Raw genomic sequence first — 20,214 nt, 5'->3', positions numbered from 1 at the left:
GGGAGTTAAACAATATAGTCAGTTAGATTATTTGATACTAGAAGTGGTTATACTTAATGTAAACTGGAAGTAGTTATACTCCATCTAAACCAGAAGTGATTAAACTTGTTATAATCTTTTCAAATATAAGTAAAACCCTTTAAAATTGCTTAAAGAAAAATTAAACAAAAATCACTTGAAGCTATATAAAAACATATATTCTTCCTTTGTTATTTGTTTATCCATTTTTCTAAATCGTTTTATAAAAATTCTTAAGTGTTCAATAACGTGTGTACCGTTTAATTCATACAAATAACATCTACCACTACAGTGTAAAAAGTTTAAACTTTATTGAAACACTCCATTTATAAGATTTACATGTGATTTTAGAAGACTAGAACATTTTTCACTTATATTCTAAACAAATTAATCGGTTTTCACCTACTTTCATAATAAAGAATTTTGCAGATAGATCGACCTATCTTACAAAAACACCTTCATAATTTCGCTGTATGTTTTACATACCTAAAATTAGATAAGAAGACAAAATTAATGTCATTTTTTGAAAATATATATTTTTTATCTAAAAATAAAAAATGTTGAAAGTCGCATATCATTAGGTAAAACCAATTTAATTAGATGCAAACCTTAAAATTTTGTGTGATTGAATTATGAAAAAAACATAAAAATCTACTGTGAAAATCTATCTTAAAACAACAAATTAAAGTCTATCTTAAAATAATTTTTCTTAGCTAGAAATAATATTAATTTATAATATAATATTAAACTCTTAAAAAAAAACAAACTTTAACTACTAGCTAATTTAAAACAAAATTAACAAATTTAAACTGATTAGATTATTTGTAACAAAACCTAAATATATCAAATCCTCTACCAAAAGAAACAAAAATTGTATATTACATCTCACGCTAGCCGGTTCACTGTGTGTGCTAATCCATTTGTGGCTGAAACCCAGTTGAAGTATTGCACAGTATGATAGGTGGAACCATGATGGCTGCGTATTTGCGAGTTCCCATGCTCACTTTCTCACAGTCTTCCACAGCTACGACAAGGAGATGCAGAAATCAAAGAACTCGTTGTTCAGTTAACGCCGCCACTAACAGCGCCAAAATTCCAATGCCTCCTCACAACCCTAAAGACCCATTTCTCTCCAAGCTCGCCTCCGTCGCCGCCTCTGCCCCGGAAACGCTCCTCAACCCTCCCCGTAACTCCGACGCCCCTCCTTTTCTCGACATCTTCGATACCCCCAAACTCATGGCTACTCCCGCTCAAGTAATTATATTTTCATTTTCACTTTTTTTTTTCACTGCTGTGTCAATACTTGGTTTGGTTAGGTTTTCTGGTTACACAACGTGCTACTTACTAATTCTCGAAACAATTTGAAGTTAAAATTTAGTGTCCCAGCTTCATTGATTGATTAGAATTACGGTTAAAGAGATTGGATGCTCTGTTTTATTTTTCTGGTAAGTGCTGGAGAATTTCTGTTTGGATAAACTTTTAGATAGATAAATATAATACGAGAAGGAAATAAGAAGGAAAAATGAAATAAATTTGAGCTTATGCACTAGTTAAAAATCATCTCCTACGGAAGCTAATACGGGAGAATTTCTGTAAATACTCTTTGCAATTAGTTTATGCATAGGATGATAATGTTTGCTTATCTGTTGGTGTAACTTGAACGATTGTGTGGTTTGAATTAGGTTGAAAGGTCTGTTTCATACAATGAACATCGGCCCACAAAACCGCCGCCGGACCTGCCTTCATTGCTTCTCAATGGTAGAATTATTTACATTGGGATGCCTGTAAGTGTTCGGTTGATTTATGTGCTCTTGCATTTGGTGCCAGTTCTGCTTGTGGCCCTTAGTTAATACTTTTAATTTGTACAACGTGCCATGACTCTTTCTGTGTTTCAGTTGGTTCCGGCTGTCACAGAACTAGTTATTGCGGAATTGATGTACTTGCAGTTTATGGATCCTAAAGAGCCAATCTATATGTACATAAATTCCACTGGGACTACTCGAGATGATGGTGAAACGGTAATTGGCTTCTGCCTTGCTGTTTATATGAAACGTTTGATGTATCATGGACTCTTTTTAGATGTGCTTTTGATATCCGTGGTTTAAGATAATCTGTAAAGCTGACTGTCTGCCTTTCTCCTTATTTTTATCCTTGAACATTTTGAGTTCTTGCGTTCAGGTAGGCATGGAGACAGAAGGTTTTGCCATTTATGATGCAATGAGGCAGTTAAAGAACGAGGTTTGTTTGCTTTTATTGATTATCTACTGGTATGCCTTGTTGAGTTCTATTAGTGATGGTACTTTGTAGTAATGACGCAATAAGATTGTTGGTTGCCTCAGTTTTCGGGAAAATTTGAATAATGATGATATCATTATGGTGACAGTTCCTTCTATACTGCAGTTTATGTTTTATTGGCATGTGACCTGGAATTAATATTTATGACTTAATCAGAGTAACTTATTTTGAAACAATTATGATGGACAGCAGGGTAATAACCTTTCTTCTAAGCATTACGAATTATTATTTACCTTGTTGAGCTGTGTTTTTTTTTCTTTTCACTAAGATTTTGAATATATCTTTTGTCGTGTATTTGGCTTTGGCATCCGGAGCAGATACACACAGTGGGTGTTGGAGCTTGTATAGGTCAAGCCTGTTTGCTACTTTCAGCAGGCACTCCGGGTAAACGCTTTATGATGCCACATGCTAAAGGTAAAGTTGGGATTTAACTTTGTAGCTTCGTTCCCTTAATTCCTTATAGATGTAATAGTTATCTATTGATATCTGTTTCAGCTATGATTCAGCAACCTCGTATCCCATCCTCTGGGTTGATGCCTGCAAGTGATGTTCTTATTCGTGCAAAGGAGGTTAGTCTACGCATTGTTTTTTCTATACTGTAGTTTTTATCATAACAAATGACAAAAAGCTTTGTTCCTCACATTACATGGTACGAAAGCTCACTCCTCTTTTAGGGTCAAGAGATCCTGAAAATCACCTGGAAGCATTTTAAACCCATATGTTAATCTCAGGCAGATTACATGTTGTACAGTGCAAAATGTGACTAGCGACCTTCTTTGGAACTGCTTTACAATGGTTTAGTGGAATTCTCGATGGGACTATCAGCTCTTTTCCTTGGTTTTCTCACATGTTAGTCCAACGATTCACAGCTAACAAAATCAAACCCCCTAAGATGACCAATCTCTTTGATATCAAGTAGTAGGAAAGCAAGTCTCTAAAAGGTTATCTCAACCAACTTTTTGTGACATTAGTGTACACATCCATCAACCAAACAAGGAGATGTTTGTTGACGCCTTCAACAAGGGCTTTAGGGCCAGCTTATTCAGTGAATTCTGGTTTGTAATAAAGTTGAGTCAATGGCCTATGTTTGAAATAAGGCCTCCTCTCACATTCAAGTTGAAGAACTAATGCAACAAAAACACAACCGAGGAAAGACGCCACCATAGAGAAGATCGTAATGAATGGAAGCCAAAGGACAATTCATTCAAGTAGAAGAAAGGGCGAATAGGCGATATGTATCCTACATCACCCAAAAACCTCTTGTTGACATCACCTACCCAACCCTAGCGGTCTCCCACAAGGAGATCCTCACAGATGATAAGGTGGCTAGTAGACTTCTATTTCCAAGATGAACCCTTTGAATCTTAAGCCCTAGCCATGATGTTTGGTGTGAGTTTCACCAAGCCCATGGGCATGACATGGAGAAATGTTACGCCGTAACTACTCAACTAGCTCAACTAGTCAAGGAGGGTTGAGTACATCATTATAAGTGAATGACATCGCAAAGCCCATCATCTGGGTCTTCGAAACCCAAACCTCATCAACTGGGGTCTCTGAAACCCAAACCTCATCAACTGACGAGCATAAAACACTTATTCTTTAGGACTTCAAAACTATCATGGGAGTTTTATATGGGGATGAAGTTATGAGCTTCAAAGTGAACAATACCTCAGATGTGATGATTGACCCTAACGATGTGAGGATGGATGAGGTTCCAAAGACTAACCCTCCTACTCCTTAGACCTAACTAGGGGGACTTGTTTCGGTATGCCCTATAATTACATGCTCTTAGGAGTTGAGGCCAATGACAATTTAAATACACCTTCCTCTTCTAACCTTCCAAGGCACCTTTTAAAAACAAAACTATGACTGAGTTTCGAGCTCCAAAACGGACAATATCTTAGATGGCGATGTTATCTCAACAGGCTTAAGATCATAACATTGGCATTGTGTGTAGGGATAAAAATGAGGTTCCAAAGACATTATTGGGAAGAATGGAAAAATGGTTCCAAAAAGGAACCCTTGTTCCCCTTAGACTAATAAGGGGCTACTCTGGTACACCCAATAGTCCTACATCTCTTAGGAGTCAAGACTAAGGACAATTTAAATACACATTCCTACCTTAACCTTCTGAAGTGCTTTTTAAGAACAAAATTGTGAATAAGACAATTGATCTTAATGATGTTTTCTCAACATATTTGAATTGAAACAAGAGCAATTCTTCATCTATATAAATGTGAATCAAAACATCTTAATTTGCCCTCCTTTTTTTCTACTCTTATTTACTTACTTTTTAACCCTATACAATTGCAGGTGATAACTAACAGAGACAATCTGATTAAACTACTGGCTAAACACACGGGAAATGTGAGTATCATGCACAGGTACTAGATGTCATATTTATTTAGGAAAGATGAGGTCAAATCTTATATTTCTGTTCTTTGCGTCTTTTCTAAATTACCAGTCAGAGGAAACAGTTGCTAAAGTGATGAGGAGGCCATATTATATGGATGCAATAAAGGCTAAGGAATTTGGTGTCATTGACAGAGTAAGTACTTATTTATATAATGTGAATGGGTTGTCTAGTCTATTCTCTTGAACATGCATTCCTGACCAAGCCAATGCTGGAACACTGTTCCCAGGTTCTTTGGCGTGGCCAGGAAAAGATTATGGCTGACGTTGCTCCTCCAGAGGAGTGGGACAAGGGTGCTGGTATTAAAGTTGTAGATGAATTCTAGTTCCTCTTTTGTGGATACATACTTGTCAATGTAAGTGAATCATATTTTCCTCACTCATTTGGTCACTGTAAAATGTGGAATCTCTATTTGGTTTTTTGTGACAATGCTTTCCTCGTTTTTTGGGGTGGCCGTGGGGGATACAAAGGCGTTTACTGCTTCAGTTCTGGCAGTGCGAACCAAGTGAAGCTCCTAATCTGCTCTGTGAGAATGCAGCATATATGGTGGTGTTAGGGAAAGTAGAAAACGAGCTCTGAATTGTTTAAACAAAGATGTAAATAAGTCCAAATAAATTTGAACTAGTTCAAAACATATTGATTTTGCATAAAGTTTGTTTCTGAAGCAGTTTAATGAATAATGTTTGGGTATCTTTGTTTAAATTGCGCTCATAAAGCAAAGAAGAAAAAAGAAAGAGGGATGGGGAAAAAATTAAGTTGCCTTTAATTCAAATGGAACTAGTTACTTCATAGCGTACTTGAAAGTTTCTTTGGAATACTACTATAAATGGCCTGGCAATAATCTGATGTGTATAAGGGTTCTAAACTTTTTTCCTTAAACATCAAGCGACGACTTGATATTCTTGTCGGCATGATGAATGTCTATCTGATTTAGTTTGCTGTGGCTTACTAATTTTTTAAAAATATCAAGAGCAAAGTTTCACATATTTTTGTGTTGTGATCAGAATTTTTATGACGATGGTCTTTTTCAGGTCACAAGTTTCAGTAGGATTTGTTTTCACTGTCTACGAGTCCAGAAATGTGCCACAGCTATTGACAGAAAACTGACCTGTAGGTTATGAGCCGAAGTGCCAGAAGGAAGAAAGTTGATGGACATTTTACTAAGAATGTTAGGGAAAAACATAGAAAAAGAAACAGCGATGTTCATCCATGTGGTCATATACAATGTTTTGGTTCTGGTCATTGTGTAGTCATTGATTGTCGCCCGATTATTTATATAGGGACTCTGACGTTTATCATTATACTATCAATGAAGGACATGCAAATTTGTTATATTTTTGTTTCTATATCGTTCAAGCCAGATGAATCTTTACAAATTACCTACCCTTTCTATTATTCAGTTCGTTTTGTATGTTTGAAATCATTAAACTGATTCAAAAAATTATGCATTTTGCAAGTTACAAACTCGTTTAAAATGACCTAATTTTAAGTATTAGATTTTTTGGCCTACAAGTAGTTGTACTGACATTTCATTATTTAGATCGTAATTAATGCACACACCAAATAAATTTGCTTTATGACCAAGCACAAGTACAATGATGCAATGCAACAAACAATAGCTCCTTCCCGACGTTAAATTTAACTCCAAAACTGTATTATTTGTGAGTTACAATTGCAATGAGTTATCCTTCGATAAAATTCCGATTCGCGCTATTCCTCTCATTTTCTCTGACGTCGTCATCATCCTTGCCACCGTTACCTGTTTCTTCGAAGCGTTACGCTCCCTCGTCTTCTTCCACTTCCAAAGCGACTCCTTCTGATTTGTTGTCTCTATTGGGTTCCAAACACCATTCCTCAGGTGTGAATCCCGTGGTAGCACGTGAGCTCAACTCATGCTTCAAATTTCTCGTTCCTTTCTCTCCAGTGGAGCAGCCTCCTCATCGAAAGTTGGGATTCGTCCGGTCCAAGCACACCGGCCCAAGTTGGAGACAGCAGAACGAGCTTATTTGGTGGCCGCCGGAGGCCGTTTTGGAGCTTGCGCGTCTCGCTGTCGATTCTGGCGGCGACCCCGGCGCTGTTCATCGCCTTCTCGACCCAACCATTATCCCGGTCAGTTACTTTCGCTTTTCTCTTCGGATAGCAATGCCTTCACTGTTATCTGAACGCGTGGTGTTCTGAATTGTGATATCACAGGTACCTGATTGTGAAGGATCAAAAGAAGAACGGTGTGAGCTCACTAGAACTCCCTATGGCAGACGTTTCATTTGTGAGGTTAGTTCAACAATAGATAGAAATGGCTCTCACTTTGATAGGTAGAGTACTTAACGTGCATTTCTCTCTCAAATATTGCAGGAACTGAACCTGTATCTGCAGTTTTTGTTTGAACTCATTGCTGATCGAGGTCCTTCTGTTGGGTTGGATGTTACCTTGAACCGGTTTGATCTGTTCCATGGTCACCTTTTTCTTGCGAAAGACACTGGAAGACTTGGTATCTTGTATGTTCACTTATTAACAATAGTGATTCTGATGCTTTTTCTGTGTATGTCCACTTTTGCCTTGTTTGTTTCTTGTTCTGAAGTGGGATTTGGTTCCACTGTTATCTGTATTATATAGATTACACTTAATTCACATTTTAAGAATTTTTAAGTTTGTTACAGTTATGAATGCTACAATTTTATATTTGGCAGATTCCATGCAAAGGAATACCCATCATATGATAAGCAAGTGTTTCCGTACAACATGGGTTTTTGTCAGAGAGGTACATTCTATCATTCATCCGCAAATGTTATGTATGGTTCAACTGGAAATACTGTGGTATTATATTGTCTGAGTCTTGTGAGATTCTTCATTTTTTTGTGAGGTGTGGGTGGTAAAGACATATGAGATGAAGAGAAAGGGGAGAACCTTGATGACTTGATGTTCCTAATTTTAAGACCTCGTAGTGAAGGGTTGGTGTGTGTGTATATAAATATATGCTTATATGTGTGTGTGCATTTGTCTATCTATCTTTGGTTGTTTTTCCTTTGATGCTCAGCTTTTAGGAATATGTTTATTTCAATTTTTTAATCATTTGTTCTTCTTTCAGGGTCCAATGTGACATATGGAGATTCAATGAATCTGAGAAATATTCTCTGGCTGGCTCCAAATCCTGGTGATTCTGATGAATCTTGGGTGGCACCGGGTATCTTCACTGAAATTATTATATCTGTACAAAGTTTAAATGCTTTTTCATATGGCACATACCCTCAAGTTTCACACTACGTTTTTATGATAATAAATGTGTAACACGGCAAGTTCAATAAAAAAATTGGATTATTGTAATTTTGGAACTTTAATAATAATCCTTAAAGCGATTCTTTAGATCCTGAAGCATGGTGGTAAACAATGCTTTAAAATTGATCTCTTCCTTTTGGCTTTTGATAATTTGGGATGGATATTTTCCTGTTTTAAATTCATCCAGTAATTGGTTTATGTAGACTTTGTAGCATTTGTATTACGGTATTACAATAATGCATAGTCCTTATGGTTACTTGCAGAAAGTCCTCTCAATTCTTACTGCATTATTCAAATGAGATTGCGTGCCCCTTAACTTTCCATGGTTAACAGTTCTATTCAAATACAACCCATGTTTTTGGTGTAGGACATATTAGAAATCAATTGTATCTGACCATCTCTCGGACAAAAACCTGTGCGTATTAGAAAATGTGTGCATTACTTTCAAATTTCTTGCACCGGTGATACATGACGGTTGCACTCTTTTTCTTGAAATGACCTGTCACAGTTGTCAATTTTATATGTAGCAAAACCATTGTGCTGATGTCTTGAAAATTGTGGCGCCAGTGTCATACTTCTTTGTTTTGGATTTGTGGATTGACTCTTTGGAAGAGCTCGGGTTATTTGATGATGGACCGGCTCTGTGTTCATTTCTGGTGTAGTTTTATATCTAATTATTTTCTTACTTTCACATGATATTTAGTAATTGTTGTGTCTTTAATAAAGAAAAAACTAATGTTAATAAGCAATTAACCTTGAAGGGAGCTTTCTACTTATCGTTTTGTAAATTTAAAATCCTTACTAGCTCTTTCAAGTTAATTGCATGTTAACTTTAATTTTTCCTTTAATATACATACATGACCATTTTAAATGCTAAACGCATACTCTTTTACCTTAATTATTAAACGAATTCAAATAAAACTAATGAAATAAAAGTTTTTGACTAAGACTGTTCTTTTTTTCCTATTGTACTAACAAAGAAACATGTCGACCGACTATCTACCTGTTTGTCTCTTTTTTCTTTTTTCTTTTTTCTTTGGTATATTTTTCAATACAAACTAGAACAACTAACATACCTTCAATAACTAGCTTATAAAGGAAGTGAAATAAGCCAAGGAACACTAGGCGAGGCTGTAATTATTAAGAGATGAGTTGTGTAAGAAAAATTAGGGAAACTAGATTGCGGCGTCTTGGAGATCAAAATTTGAATTGGGAGAGACTGGGTCCTTTTTGTAACCTCTTCCCATTCTTAGAGTTGCACCACATTTGGGCTCGATCTGGATTAATGAAGTTCATTTATAATTAATAATGCAGCTTCTTCACTCATTCTGATCCATTTTTACCATTGATAAACTTTTCTAGGCGTTGATAATTAATCATTGGCTTAATAATATCAATTGCACAGGTGTTCTGGTAGTGCTGGATGCTAGTCCTGAAGGAGTCATATACAGAGATCTAATACCTGATTATGTAAAATTTGCAAGGACTATATATGAAGGTTCAGGTTTCTGTTTCTTTTCTGAGCTGTTGTTTTGTGAAGCCTAAAACATGATATTTTTCTTGAAATTTTCTCAGAAAAGTTGACTTTTTTTGTGTTTTTTCACCTTCCCTACCCCCTGTAGATGATCTTGGGCATGTTGCCGTTGATGTGAACTACTTGAATGTTGGATCTGAAACCAGAAATTATCAAATATTCATATGTTGATGTTGTGATCGAGATTCATAACTATGACGTACTGTCTCATCCCAACGACAAACCAGCTTGTATAAATGAAGATTGCCGAAGCTTAAAGCGAATAATGTGTTTCATTTGCAGTGAAGATATTGCATAACATATTTCTTCCAAAATGATAGGTCACCTGATAGCTATGTCAGGTAATGTATATGCTCGTGTAATTTTTGTGGGCTATCTAATAATATTAAACAATTCTATGCCATTATAACCCAAATTCCGTATCATGATTAGTGCCATGAACGTTGACTTGAGCTCTTGCACTTCCTAATTGATTTTGCATAGTCACTCAGCAATCATGAATGATATTTTTTTGTCAGACCAAGTTTATTGTTTTTAAGAGTAGGAGTCAAAAGGAAAAATGTACATAACTACAGTGAAAAACAATTGATTATATTTGAAATTGGGTTTCCACTTTTAGCAAGAAATTTTGATGTGCAATTTATATGAAAGAAAGACGTTTAGGGATCGTAAAAAAATCCGCGCCCACAGATTTACGCGGATAAAATCCGCGACGGATAGTTGATATCCGCAGATATTTACTACCCGCAACCTGTGGGTAGCGGATATTTTAATACCTATTTATAAATGGGTCGGGTGCGGTATTATACTATCCTTACTCGCGGATACCCGCTACCCGCAAAAAATAAAAATAAAAATTTAATTTATATTTTATTAAGTTAAATTTAATTAAAATTAACATTAATTTATATTTTACAAGATTAAATTTAATTAAAATTGAATTAAAATTGAATTAAAATTTATATTTAATTTAATTTATAATATATTTTTTGTAATTCTATTTAAATTTTATTTTAATAATTTATTAAAATATATATTTTTTAAATATTTGCGGGTATTCGCGGGTTTTAAAACACTCACGGATGCTTTTTAAGTGGATATCCGTGCGGGTAACAGATTGGGTAGTAAGTGGATTTTTTTTGTCGGATCGTGTTACGGGTAGACACTATCCGTGCTCGATCCAATTCGATGTCATCTACATAGCCAAATGTAATCTGGAAAACTTTCCTCTACTTTCCGAACTCTTATTATCCGATACTCGTCTTTTCAGCTTCCTTCATCTTTCACCGAATATTAACGTAAAAGTGAAGTTAAAATATGATTAAAATAATATTTATAAAATTATTTTGTTATAAATGTAGCTATTGTTTTTATCAATGTACAGTAGCAGTCAAAGTGTATTTTTTTTCTTTCTAAAGTGAACAGCAAATATTAGAATGGGATGAGACCGAGTGGAAGAAACAAATGTAGGTTGAAGGATAAGATTGAAAACAAGATGCGTTGGATAAAAAGACACCCTACCTTTGTTGTCATATAATGTAGATTGTGGAATTATATGCCGCATATATCTAAGTACTGTTTTATACACGTTTATAGAAGAAAAGAGAAGTAAAAAGAGAATAAATAGTTTAAAAAAATTAAAACTAGTTTATATATAAACTATTTACGTTTTTTTTTCTTTTTTATAACTTTTATTTTTAGTTTATACTTAAGTTAATTTTTGTTTATGCTGAAATTTGTCTTGTTTTATTTTTCTAAATTTGTTTAAAATTTATGACCAGTTGTTCTTAATTTTGACTCCTAGGTAATGGATTATTTGATATATCCGATCAAGTCTCAACTGAGAAGACGGGAATTTTTGTTTTTTCAAATACCAATGTCATATCGTAATATAAAGTATTATTTGTTTTAAAGTTTGGAGTTTCATCATAATTTTATATTTTAAAAGATATTTCATTCAGAAAATGAAAAGGGGAAACCATATTTAATTTGTTATTGATTTTAACTTTTAAACTGTGAGACTATTTAATGTAATGAAGTATGTATATCTTTTTCATTACTTAAATTATAGAAATTACAATAATATTCCTACAAATAATCTTCTTTATTGAATGAAAATCGCATTATAATAATATTAATATAATAATTAATTAAATGGGTCACAATCTTTTAATCAATAATATTATAAATCTGGCAATCAGTGATACTATAAAAACATAAATTAATGATATTATAAATGTATATAGTCTATCAGTGATATTATCAAGACATAACTTGTTAACAAATAATATAAGCAATTAATTATTTTAATGGTCCACATTGACTTACTTATAAATATGATGTATTTTTTATTCTATTTTTTCATATATTTTCTATTACTTTTATTTTTTTTGTGCTTTTATTAACTTGAGTGACCAATAATTTCTTACATTTGAATTCCTAAGTTGTTTATTAAATACCTAACATAAGAAGGATCTCGTTTTTGGTAAGAACAATGTCTAAATATCTTAATTACAAACTGGGCCTTATGACAAAAACAAATTATGGAACGAAAAGAAAGAAAGATCGAATTAAGAAATTCTTTTGATTTTTATTTTTAATTTAGCCAAACCGAAAATTAATCAAAGCCGAAACATAAGATTCTAAGTTATATCTGACAAATGTGGGGTACTATAACTTGGAAGAAATATCTCAGGTGCGGGTCCCTTCCAAATGAAAAAGCTAGACTTGTCATGCCTTGGAGTGGGTCATCCCTATCCAACCAATTAAGAAATTAATTCATAAATATAAATAAATAAATTACTCCAACGAACGAGAGAGCTTAGTGCATACCCTAGTCAACAAGCGGTGTTAGAAATTGCTCCATCCCATCGTTTTCTCCTTCTACACTACGATTTGTTACTTCAGCCGTGCCACTAACTGAACGCCCCCGTTCTTCGGAAACTTAATTATTCTCTTATTCTCTTTTCCGTTTTGTTTATCGATGCCCCGTCTCGATCGCGGTGATGTTTGGAAGAGCAAGGCGCGATCCCTGCAGTTACAGCTCAGGGACCGCTTCCGAGTCGCCGTCGACCGCCATTGGCGCCGCCGCCAACACCACACCTTCATTCCAGCTGCAGACGTCTACTTCTCCTCCACTATTCAACGTTGGCTTACCAGATTTCGTGATTTCCGAAGAGAATCGTTGCCTTCGTCCACTTCTTTCTATCGCAAACGAGGTGCCTGATTAATTAACGATTTTACAATCAATCTGTACATATGTTTTCTCCAATATTGTGACGGGATTCAAATTAAATATACGATAGGTGCTATTTGCTAGGTTTTTCACTCGATGTTTTTTTGCCTCTGTATTTAAAGTTACTAGGGATTTCAGTTCGGAAGAGGATTCGACTCTTGTTCGTATGATGCAAGCAGTTGCCGTTCCTGTTATTGGAAATGTTTGTCATGTGTTTATGAACGGATTAAACCGTGTGCAGGTATGATATTCCACGTATATTTCTTGTTTGGTTTATCATAACTTGCATTCTGATTTGTGATGGAACTGTTTTATGTGTGGAAGAATAGGTGTATGGTTTAGAAAAACTGCACTCCCCCTTGCTGCATAGACCTCAGGGTAAACCTCTTCTTACGGTACGAGCTCTTCCTAGCTGTGGAACAGGAATCTATGTTTGTTTGGGTTTAATTATTTGGTGAGGCTTTTCTTTTGTCCTTTCGTTTTCAGGTCAGCAATCATGTTGCTTCCATGGATGATCCGCTTGTCATTGCTTCTCTTCTTCCTCCTAGTGTTCTTTTGGATGCTAGGAATCTTAGATGGACGCTTTGTGCAACTGATAGGTGTTTTAAAAACCCCGTTACTTCTGCATTTTTTCGATCTGTCAAAGTCTTGCCAGTTTCTCGGGGTGATGGGATTTATCAGGAGGTATTGATCTAAGACATAAGCTGAAAGCCTTTTACATTGTTTGTAATATTGGTCAATGATTCTCATGAACTTTTGTCATCCAATTTGAGGTTTTTGAGTCTATGATAATAGCTAAACTCTGGTGAAGATCTCACTGTTCTTTGTTTTTACCTTCATCTGTCTCTTGCTTCCCCCTTGCCTCTCTGAACTGAAGCTTCTATAGTTAGGGATGATTGCAATTACTTTCTTCTTTGTAGGGAATGGACTTGGCCCTTTCAAAATTGAACAACGGTAGCTGGGTCCACATATTCCCAGAAGGTAGTCGCTCCCGGGATGGTGGAAAAACCATGGGCTCTTCCAAGAGAGGTGTTGGGAGGTAACAATGTTCCTTAGTAGTTTGCAGTAAGTTTTGCTTGTTTCGTGTTATGCAGGCCGGTTTTTTCTTACACTTTATTTGTCTCATAGCAATATTATTTTCTGATTGTTTAATGTATTACGATTTAAATTATTAATTAAAGAAATAGTTGGTTCTCAAGATCATTTTCACAATCTATTTTTCCTTATATTCTAATAGAAATTAGGAACGTAGATAAGTTCTGAGAAAGAAGTTCTGTATTACCATTACGTGCCAAAAATTATTGTTATTTACTCAAATGACATTTTGACCAAATGAAGTTGAATGGAAACTAAAAGTTATTTAAGTGTCATATTCTAAATTATAGTTCTGAAGTGTTGATGAGGATGTAAAATTTACTAGTTCTCTTCTTTAAAAATTTAATGATTGTATGCACGATCCTTTAAACTCTGATGTTTTGATATCATTAATATACAATATGATTTTTTAGGTTATGTTCTCATGATTTCAGGCCATGTATCTGTCTCTGGCCTCATAGAATATCTTAGTCAAGGTTCAAAGATACTTATTTATATTTATGTGTGCTGTGGTCATAATGTGATGTTAATTTACCATCAGTGATTTGCCATGGTCCATAATAATTGAATTATTAATTTCTAAAATAGCTTGTTATGTTACATTTGGAGACTATGTTTCATATTTGTACTATTATTTCTTTTCTTTTTAGTAAACTTGTTCATGTGTATGGGGTCAATACTGTACTTTCATCTGCTAAATTTCAGTTCTCTTTATTTCTGCTATTTTTTAATTTATTAGTGTAAAACATGTTCTTGACTTAAACTTCTACCATCAGGTTGGTCCTGGATGGAGATAGGACGCCCCTTGTTGTCCCATTTGTACATACAGGGATGCAGGAGATCATGCCTATAGGTGCTAACTTTCCCAGAATAGGCAAAAGTGTACGTATTCTTGATTCTTGATTCATTTCTTTGAATATTTTATCATCATATATGAGGTTTTCATTGCTGCATGGAGTTAGACTGCTGCACTCATTCCTTGGGATGAAGATGTTCAATTACAGAATCTAGATTCTGCATGGCCTGGGATATATTTTTATTGACGGGATTAATTTTAGTTGTTTTTTATTTTTTTAGTTTAAATTTCATACTCTGATCAGTATGGCTTCGTTGGATTTTCTAGGTTACAGTGCTCATAGGTGATCCGATCAATTTTGATGATATACTTGAACTTGACACGGAGAAAGGCTTGGATGTGCCAAGAAGACGACTGTATGATGCAATAGCATCTAGAATTGGCGATCGGTTGCAGGAACTGAAGGCCCAGGTTGACACTTTAGCTGAACAGGAAATGCAACTACAAGATCACTCCCCACGCAGCACTGAACGAACATCTGAAATATTGCAGCAGGTTGATTGGGAATTATTTGGAATGGATAGCTTCATGTCTGAAGATGATTCCAAACAGAGACAAGAAACAGTTTCCCTCCCAATTGTTAGTGTTTCTCGGCCTCAACAATCTAATGATGGCGATCAGAGTTGGAGAGCCGGATTCTCATACAGAATGCGTGGTTATACAGATCAGATGGAGCTTGTGTCATTTGCTGCCAGAGGCATATTTATGAATTATGAAACGAAGAACAATGCCGGCTGTAGTAGAGAGGTAGGTCCCTTAAAGGCATGGAAGCAGTTTTTGGAAGCAAATCTATTACGGCAATGGAATTACGTCCATCACTGAAAACATAGTTTATATCAGTGTGTAAATTCAAATAATCGGCTTCCGATTAAAATAATTGAGATTTTGTTAGACAAGCGGTTAAACGTAGTTAAATTGCTGAGAATTTGTAACTTAAATAGCATTTGCTTATTCGTATAGTTTATAAGTTTGAGGGCGGAATTACATTGTGGCAAGGCGTCCTGAAGATAGAACTGTAAAAGCCCTTTCATACTATCTTTTGGAAAAACTATAGGAAGGAAGCACCGAGTAGGACAAAAATAAAATTTGTTATATACACAGTTATTGTCTAATGTTTATTAATTTTTAGAGAATACATTTTAGCAAGTAGCAATTTTGATTTTCTAAAAGTATATTCCCAGTTAAAAAAGAGAGCATACAAATATCTCGCGTGTATGCATCGTACTTTCATCAAAGAGTATATAATGCTTTCACTTCTCACCTCAACATGGAAGTAATTGATCTAACTTAAATATTCATATATCTATACTTGAGATGGAAGATATTTTAAATTTGATCATAATATTCTATTTTAATTCCTATATTTACTGATTAAATACAAACTTTTTGTTAGATAGCTTAGTTCTATGAAAGAAAGCTCACTTCTTTAAAGCAAGAACATTGCATGTGCAGCTTTTATGTTGCCTAATTGTATGATAGAAGTTTTATCATTAACAGACGAAAATATTTAGAATTTTGAAGAAGTTGCTGATTTTTGTGTAAAATTAGTGTATCCAGTGTTTTTTTGTTTTCAATCGGTGCATTAAATAATGAAAGTTTTAAAAACAGTTACCATTACCGACATTATTTAAAACCTATTCATTCCTTCATAAATCAGAATAACTGATTTGTCTACTAGTTAATGGTAGTACTGCGAATAGGGGAACAGGAATATTGTTAGGTACTTTGAGCTTTTTTAGCAATTTATTGAAGTGGTAATGTAATGTATGATGTTGAGAGAGCGTGATTGTGGAGCAAAATGATTTGAGCCGAAACCGGAAGCTATGGCCTATGCAATAAACTTTACAGATCACACACTAGCTCCACACATTACACAACGATGTATTAAGTATGATTATTAGACGAGGTTGGGCCCATAATGTTTTGAATTGTGGAGCCCATCAGCCTGATTGGCGAAGAAGCCTTCCCTTCTCTTCTCTCCTATATCATTCGGAAAAAGACGAGACCACGACACAATGAGATCTTCATTTCATTTCGCATTTCATTTTAAATAAAATCGCGTTTTCTCCTCTTAACCCAGACATGGCAGAAGAAGAAGAAGAATCGGAGCTCAGCGATAAGCACAAGGTGGAAATCGCCAAATGGTTCCTCCTCAACTCTCCTCCTGGGGAAATCAAATACGTTGCCAAAGGTTCTTCTTCTTCTTCTTCTTCTTCTTCTTTTTTCCTTTTCTTTCTATCTATCTATTTTTCCACAATTCGATTAATTCATCAATCCTTTCTGCAGATGTCAAATCCATTCTGAACAACGACGATTTGTACAATGAGGCCGCTTCCGAGGCTTTTCCCTTTTACAACAAATCCCACTTGATTTCCCTTCAAATGGCCAATCGTAGCGGAGACGTAACACTCTCTCTCTCTCTCTCACTCACTCATTCACTCACTCTCACTTAACAACTTATTTTCCTAGGGTTTCGTCGTTAATTTTCGTTTAGTTTTTAGTTCGTTCAGTGGATTTTATTTTCTAATTTCTTGCAGGTACTGGTTACTTCGTTTGGTGAACTTGAGGGTAATGCGTTTCTTGAACCTAGAACTGCTCAAGTAGCAATTGTTGACCATGTTAAACAAGTAAGTACCACAAGTAACCATAGTTTCTTACATACTATTTCAGGAGCTATTTTTGTGTTTTAATATCCGTGCTTCGTTTATCTTTTGGTTTCTTTTTTAAGGAAGGGAATGTGAAGACTAGACATTTCTTATGCTCACTAGTTTTAATTTCTTTAGTTCAGCTTTAGCTCAGCTTTAGTAGTAATCAAAGTGGAACAGGTTAATGTTTAGATTTACTTTAATCTGAATCTTCATGCATTGATCTTAACTTTAGTATATCAATGTGTACAGTGAAGCATTATAAGGTTCAAATCTATACTTTTCAAACTTGCTTCCTGGAACACGCGTTTTAGCTTTAGTATATCAATGTATACATTGAAGCATTATAAGGTTCAACTCTATGCGTTTCAAACTTGCTTCCTGGAACATTCGCTTTAGCTTTGAAAGTGTGGATTAAGCAAATCATGAATTTTTTTGCTGCTTTAATTATCTGTGACTTTTGTGATAAGTAGGTTAAAGTGCAGTAGTTCTAAGCTGTGTGCTTGTTGTCTTATGATAGTATGCTTAATGTCTCAGGTTTGTACAGATGTGAGACCTGCCACAGACGAAGAACTTGCATCTGCATATGTTGAAGAATTTCGGTAATTGTCTGATTTTCTTCGCTGTTGAAGTTTTTCATGTTTGATAATCTAATGTTCCTTTACCAGAGCGAGCTTCAAAATCTATTCAGAGGCAGAACATACTAATTCATGTTAAACTCATTGAATTTTTTCTCTTTTCAAATAAATTAATCTCTGTTGCTTCAGTAATATATTATTCCTTGACTTTTACCTGCCCAAACTTGTTTACGGTAGATTGCTCTGGAAATATTTTCTTCAGTGCTAATTCGTAATCCACTTAGATTTGTGGTTTCCCTGGAGCTGTTTTATTGGGAATGTGTACTGTATTTTAGTTAGCAAGTAGACGCAATACTGATTCTAGTTAATATCCCGCTATTTATTCTTTTAAATAAAAAAAATTATATTGTTGATGTTTGAGGACGTGAAATAGTGGTTCAACCCTTTAATAAAGTAAATTGATTATCACATTTTTATATCTTTGTTCTTGTACATTGTTTGCATTTCACGGTATTTGTTTTCTGCAGATGCAATCTGGACGTTGAAGTACTTAAATATGTTGAAGAAGCCTATCCAAAAGGTGTCTGCTCTGTTTACTGCATAAATGGGAAAGATGTAGAGGGCCCAGGTTCGAATTTTGAGCTTGCTGTGGTGATTTCTGCTGCTAGGCACAGCCCACAAAATTTCTGGTTTGTGAAATAAGTTGACTGAAATTCCAACTATTTTTTTTTATTGATACTTTCTACCATACCAGTTCCGAATAAGAACATTGATACATTAATAATGTCAATATACTTTGATTTTTCTTTGGCTTTTGTTCATAGCAATGGGAGTTGGTCTTCAGTATGGAATATTGAGTTCAAGTATGATCAACAAGCAGTGGAATTAAAGGGTAAAATGGAGGTAATATTGTATGGATATTTATGCATTAATTTTGAACGATATGGTGCAAGGTTCTTAAAACTTGATTATTTTTAACCCCTTTTCAGGTGGGTGCCCATTATTTTGAGGAAGGAAATGTGCAGTTAGATGCGAAGCACGAGTGCAAAGATACAATTATTTTTCAGGTTACCAAAAATCAGCATTAGACATTTTATTTTTATTAGGTGTGGATGCACTGCTCAAGTCTTTCCATAGTTATTTTCCGATAGATGTACTTGTATTCTACAAGCCAAAGAATATTTTAGTAAATGTATGTTACACAATAATGAGGTTGAGATAGATATGGATTGTTAGAAAGGAAACATTTATCTAATTATGTTTCTGTTAAAGGTTATCTATTGATATTTTATTATTTTATTTTATTTTAGGCCCCCGAAGAATGTGCAGTTGCCATAACAAGCATTATTCGTCATCATGAAACGGAGTACTTTGCTTCTCTTGAGGTTCTGAATTTGTTTGTTGTGGCTAGGGTCTTTCATTCTTTCTATCTTAATAATGTGCACATGGTTTTCTAATGACCATAACTTGACAGGCATCATATCTAAACCTTTCTGATTCGACTTTCAAGGTAACCCCTGTTATGTCATCTGCATTTTTTCAATTTAAGCTTCAGATGTGGTATTTCTGTGAAGTCTGGTGATTTTTTATTCTCATTAAACCATGTATCTAACATTGTGTCCTGACTGAGACTGAACATCTTTAAGTTGTTTTTTTTATTATCCTTTTTCTGACCGAATAAAGTATTTTATGGTATTGATATTATATATAATTTATATGATCAATCCGAATTACCTGGGTGTATGAGTGAAAAAGGTAATAAAAAGGGCAAGTTATATGTGATACCTTTCATACGTATATCTATAGCATTATCTATTGAATTTGAAGGCTATTCATTATATTATCTGCAGGATCTTCGGCGAAAGCTTCCCGTGACCCGCACCTTATTTCCATGGAATAATACTTTGCAATTTAGCTTGACAAGAGACATATCAAAAGAACTTGGCATTGGAAAGTAAATACACACAGTCACACAGAACTAATAGAAGTTTGTGTTTTTACTGGAACTCGGTGGGACAAGTTCTTCATATATTCACTGCATATCATATGATCAAGCCAATCATTCTTTAGGTTGACGTTCTTTATATTCACTCATTTGCTTCATGAAGCTTCCTCCTTTGTCTGAGTGAGTATCTTCCGCTGATGTACTGTAGTTCATTGTAGTTCTTTTTTGACATTATTTGTATAGCCGAAGAGTTCGCCTTGTTTCTGTCCATCATACCTAAGAAGATTCTGATTGCAGTTCAAAATATTGCAAGAAGTTTGTTCACTA

At 34.8% G+C, this 20,214-nt stretch overlaps 4 protein-coding genes across 7 annotated transcripts; all 4 read left to right on the top strand.

Annotated features, from left to right (window-relative positions):
- Positions 1-898: 898 nt before the first annotated feature.
- On the top strand, positions 899-6,060 carry LOC108343095 (ATP-dependent Clp protease proteolytic subunit-related protein 3, chloroplastic). 3 transcript variants are annotated; one of them, XR_008249892.1, is made up of 11 exons: positions 899-1,272; positions 1,701-1,802; positions 1,914-2,036; positions 2,197-2,256; positions 2,631-2,727; positions 2,809-2,882; positions 4,627-4,680; positions 4,778-4,861; positions 4,956-5,081; positions 5,197-5,322; positions 5,758-6,060. XR_008249892.1 is itself a non-coding variant. In XM_017581159.2 (10 exons), the coding sequence occupies exons 1-9, from the start codon at positions 973-975 to the stop codon at positions 5,049-5,051; spliced, it is 990 nt and encodes a 329-aa protein (XP_017436648.1). In that variant the 5' UTR covers positions 899-972; the 3' UTR covers positions 5,052-5,081; positions 5,197-5,377. The 3 variants fall into 3 exon arrangements, 2 of the variants coding, with proteins under 2 accessions (XP_017436648.1, XP_017436646.1); XM_017581159.2 differs by lacking the exon at positions 5,758-6,060 and having other exon boundaries at positions 5,197-5,377; XM_017581157.2 differs by lacking the exon at positions 5,197-5,322 and having other exon boundaries at positions 900-1,272.
- Positions 6,061-6,198: 138 nt separating this feature from the next.
- LOC108343094 (uncharacterized) lies at positions 6,199-10,159 on the top strand. 2 transcript variants are annotated; one of them, XM_017581156.2, is made up of 7 exons: positions 6,199-6,835; positions 6,920-6,997; positions 7,079-7,221; positions 7,414-7,484; positions 7,812-7,907; positions 9,405-9,497; positions 9,622-10,159. In XM_017581156.2, the coding sequence occupies exons 1-7, from the start codon at positions 6,404-6,406 to the stop codon at positions 9,702-9,704; spliced, it is 996 nt and encodes a 331-aa protein (XP_017436645.1). In that variant the 5' UTR covers positions 6,199-6,403; the 3' UTR covers positions 9,705-10,159. The 2 variants fall into 2 exon arrangements, with proteins under 2 accessions (XP_017436645.1, XP_017436644.1); XM_017581155.2 differs by having other exon boundaries at positions 9,405-9,503.
- A 2,190-nt stretch (positions 10,160-12,349) lies between these two features.
- Positions 12,350-15,852, top strand: LOC108341067 (uncharacterized). The gene is made up of 7 exons (XM_017578683.2): positions 12,350-12,751; positions 12,891-13,009; positions 13,098-13,163; positions 13,255-13,452; positions 13,689-13,807; positions 14,640-14,745; positions 14,987-15,852. Exons 1-7 carry the CDS (start codon positions 12,517-12,519, stop codon positions 15,539-15,541), a joined length of 1,398 nt encoding a protein of 465 aa, XP_017434172.1. The 5' UTR covers positions 12,350-12,516; the 3' UTR covers positions 15,542-15,852.
- Positions 15,853-16,658: 806 nt separating this feature from the next.
- Positions 16,659-20,214, top strand: LOC108341795 (F-actin-capping protein subunit alpha). Its single transcript, XM_017579447.2, has 10 exons — positions 16,659-16,910; positions 17,006-17,121; positions 17,257-17,346; positions 17,902-17,966; positions 18,470-18,631; positions 18,767-18,845; positions 18,932-19,009; positions 19,253-19,327; positions 19,417-19,452; positions 19,793-20,214. Exons 1-10 carry the CDS (start codon positions 16,802-16,804, stop codon positions 19,898-19,900), a joined length of 918 nt encoding a protein of 305 aa, XP_017434936.1. The 5' UTR covers positions 16,659-16,801; the 3' UTR covers positions 19,901-20,214.

The sequence above is a fragment of the Vigna angularis genome, chromosome 6 (assembly GCF_016808095.1).
Source record: "Vigna angularis cultivar LongXiaoDou No.4 chromosome 6, ASM1680809v1, whole genome shotgun sequence".
NCBI classification, from domain to species: Eukaryota; Viridiplantae; Streptophyta; class Magnoliopsida; order Fabales; family Fabaceae; genus Vigna; species Vigna angularis.
This window is presented reverse-complemented; position numbering and strand designations above follow the sequence as displayed.

Coding starts and splice junctions, on each gene's coding strand:
- LOC108341795 (XM_017579447.2), top strand. CDS start 16,802: ATGGCAGAAGAAGAAGAAGAATCGGAGCTCAGCGATAAGCACAAGGTG. Junction 17,122..17,256: donor TGGCCAATCGTAGCGGAGAC/GTAACACTCTCT, acceptor AATTTCTTGCAG/GTACTGGTTACTTCGTTTGG. Junction 19,453..19,792: donor TTTCTGATTCGACTTTCAAG/GTAACCCCTGTT, acceptor TATTATCTGCAG/GATCTTCGGCGAAAGCTTCC.
- LOC108343095 (XM_017581157.2), top strand. CDS start 973: ATGATAGGTGGAACCATGATGGCTGCGTATTTGCGAGTTCCCATGCTC. Junction 2,257..2,630: donor TGAGGCAGTTAAAGAACGAG/GTTTGTTTGCTT, acceptor CATCCGGAGCAG/ATACACACAGTGGGTGTTGG. Junction 2,728..2,808: donor TATGATGCCACATGCTAAAG/GTAAAGTTGGGA, acceptor TATCTGTTTCAG/CTATGATTCAGCAACCTCGT.
- LOC108341067 (XM_017578683.2), top strand. CDS start 12,517: ATGCCCCGTCTCGATCGCGGTGATGTTTGGAAGAGCAAGGCGCGATCC. Junction 12,752..12,890: donor TTCTTTCTATCGCAAACGAG/GTGCCTGATTAA, acceptor CTGTATTTAAAG/TTACTAGGGATTTCAGTTCG. Junction 13,164..13,254: donor AGGGTAAACCTCTTCTTACG/GTACGAGCTCTT, acceptor TTTCGTTTTCAG/GTCAGCAATCATGTTGCTTC.
- LOC108343094 (XM_017581155.2), top strand. CDS start 6,404: ATGAGTTATCCTTCGATAAAATTCCGATTCGCGCTATTCCTCTCATTT. Junction 6,836..6,919: donor TCGACCCAACCATTATCCCG/GTCAGTTACTTT, acceptor GTGATATCACAG/GTACCTGATTGTGAAGGATC. Junction 7,485..7,811: donor CATGGGTTTTTGTCAGAGAG/GTACATTCTATC, acceptor TTCTTCTTTCAG/GGTCCAATGTGACATATGGA.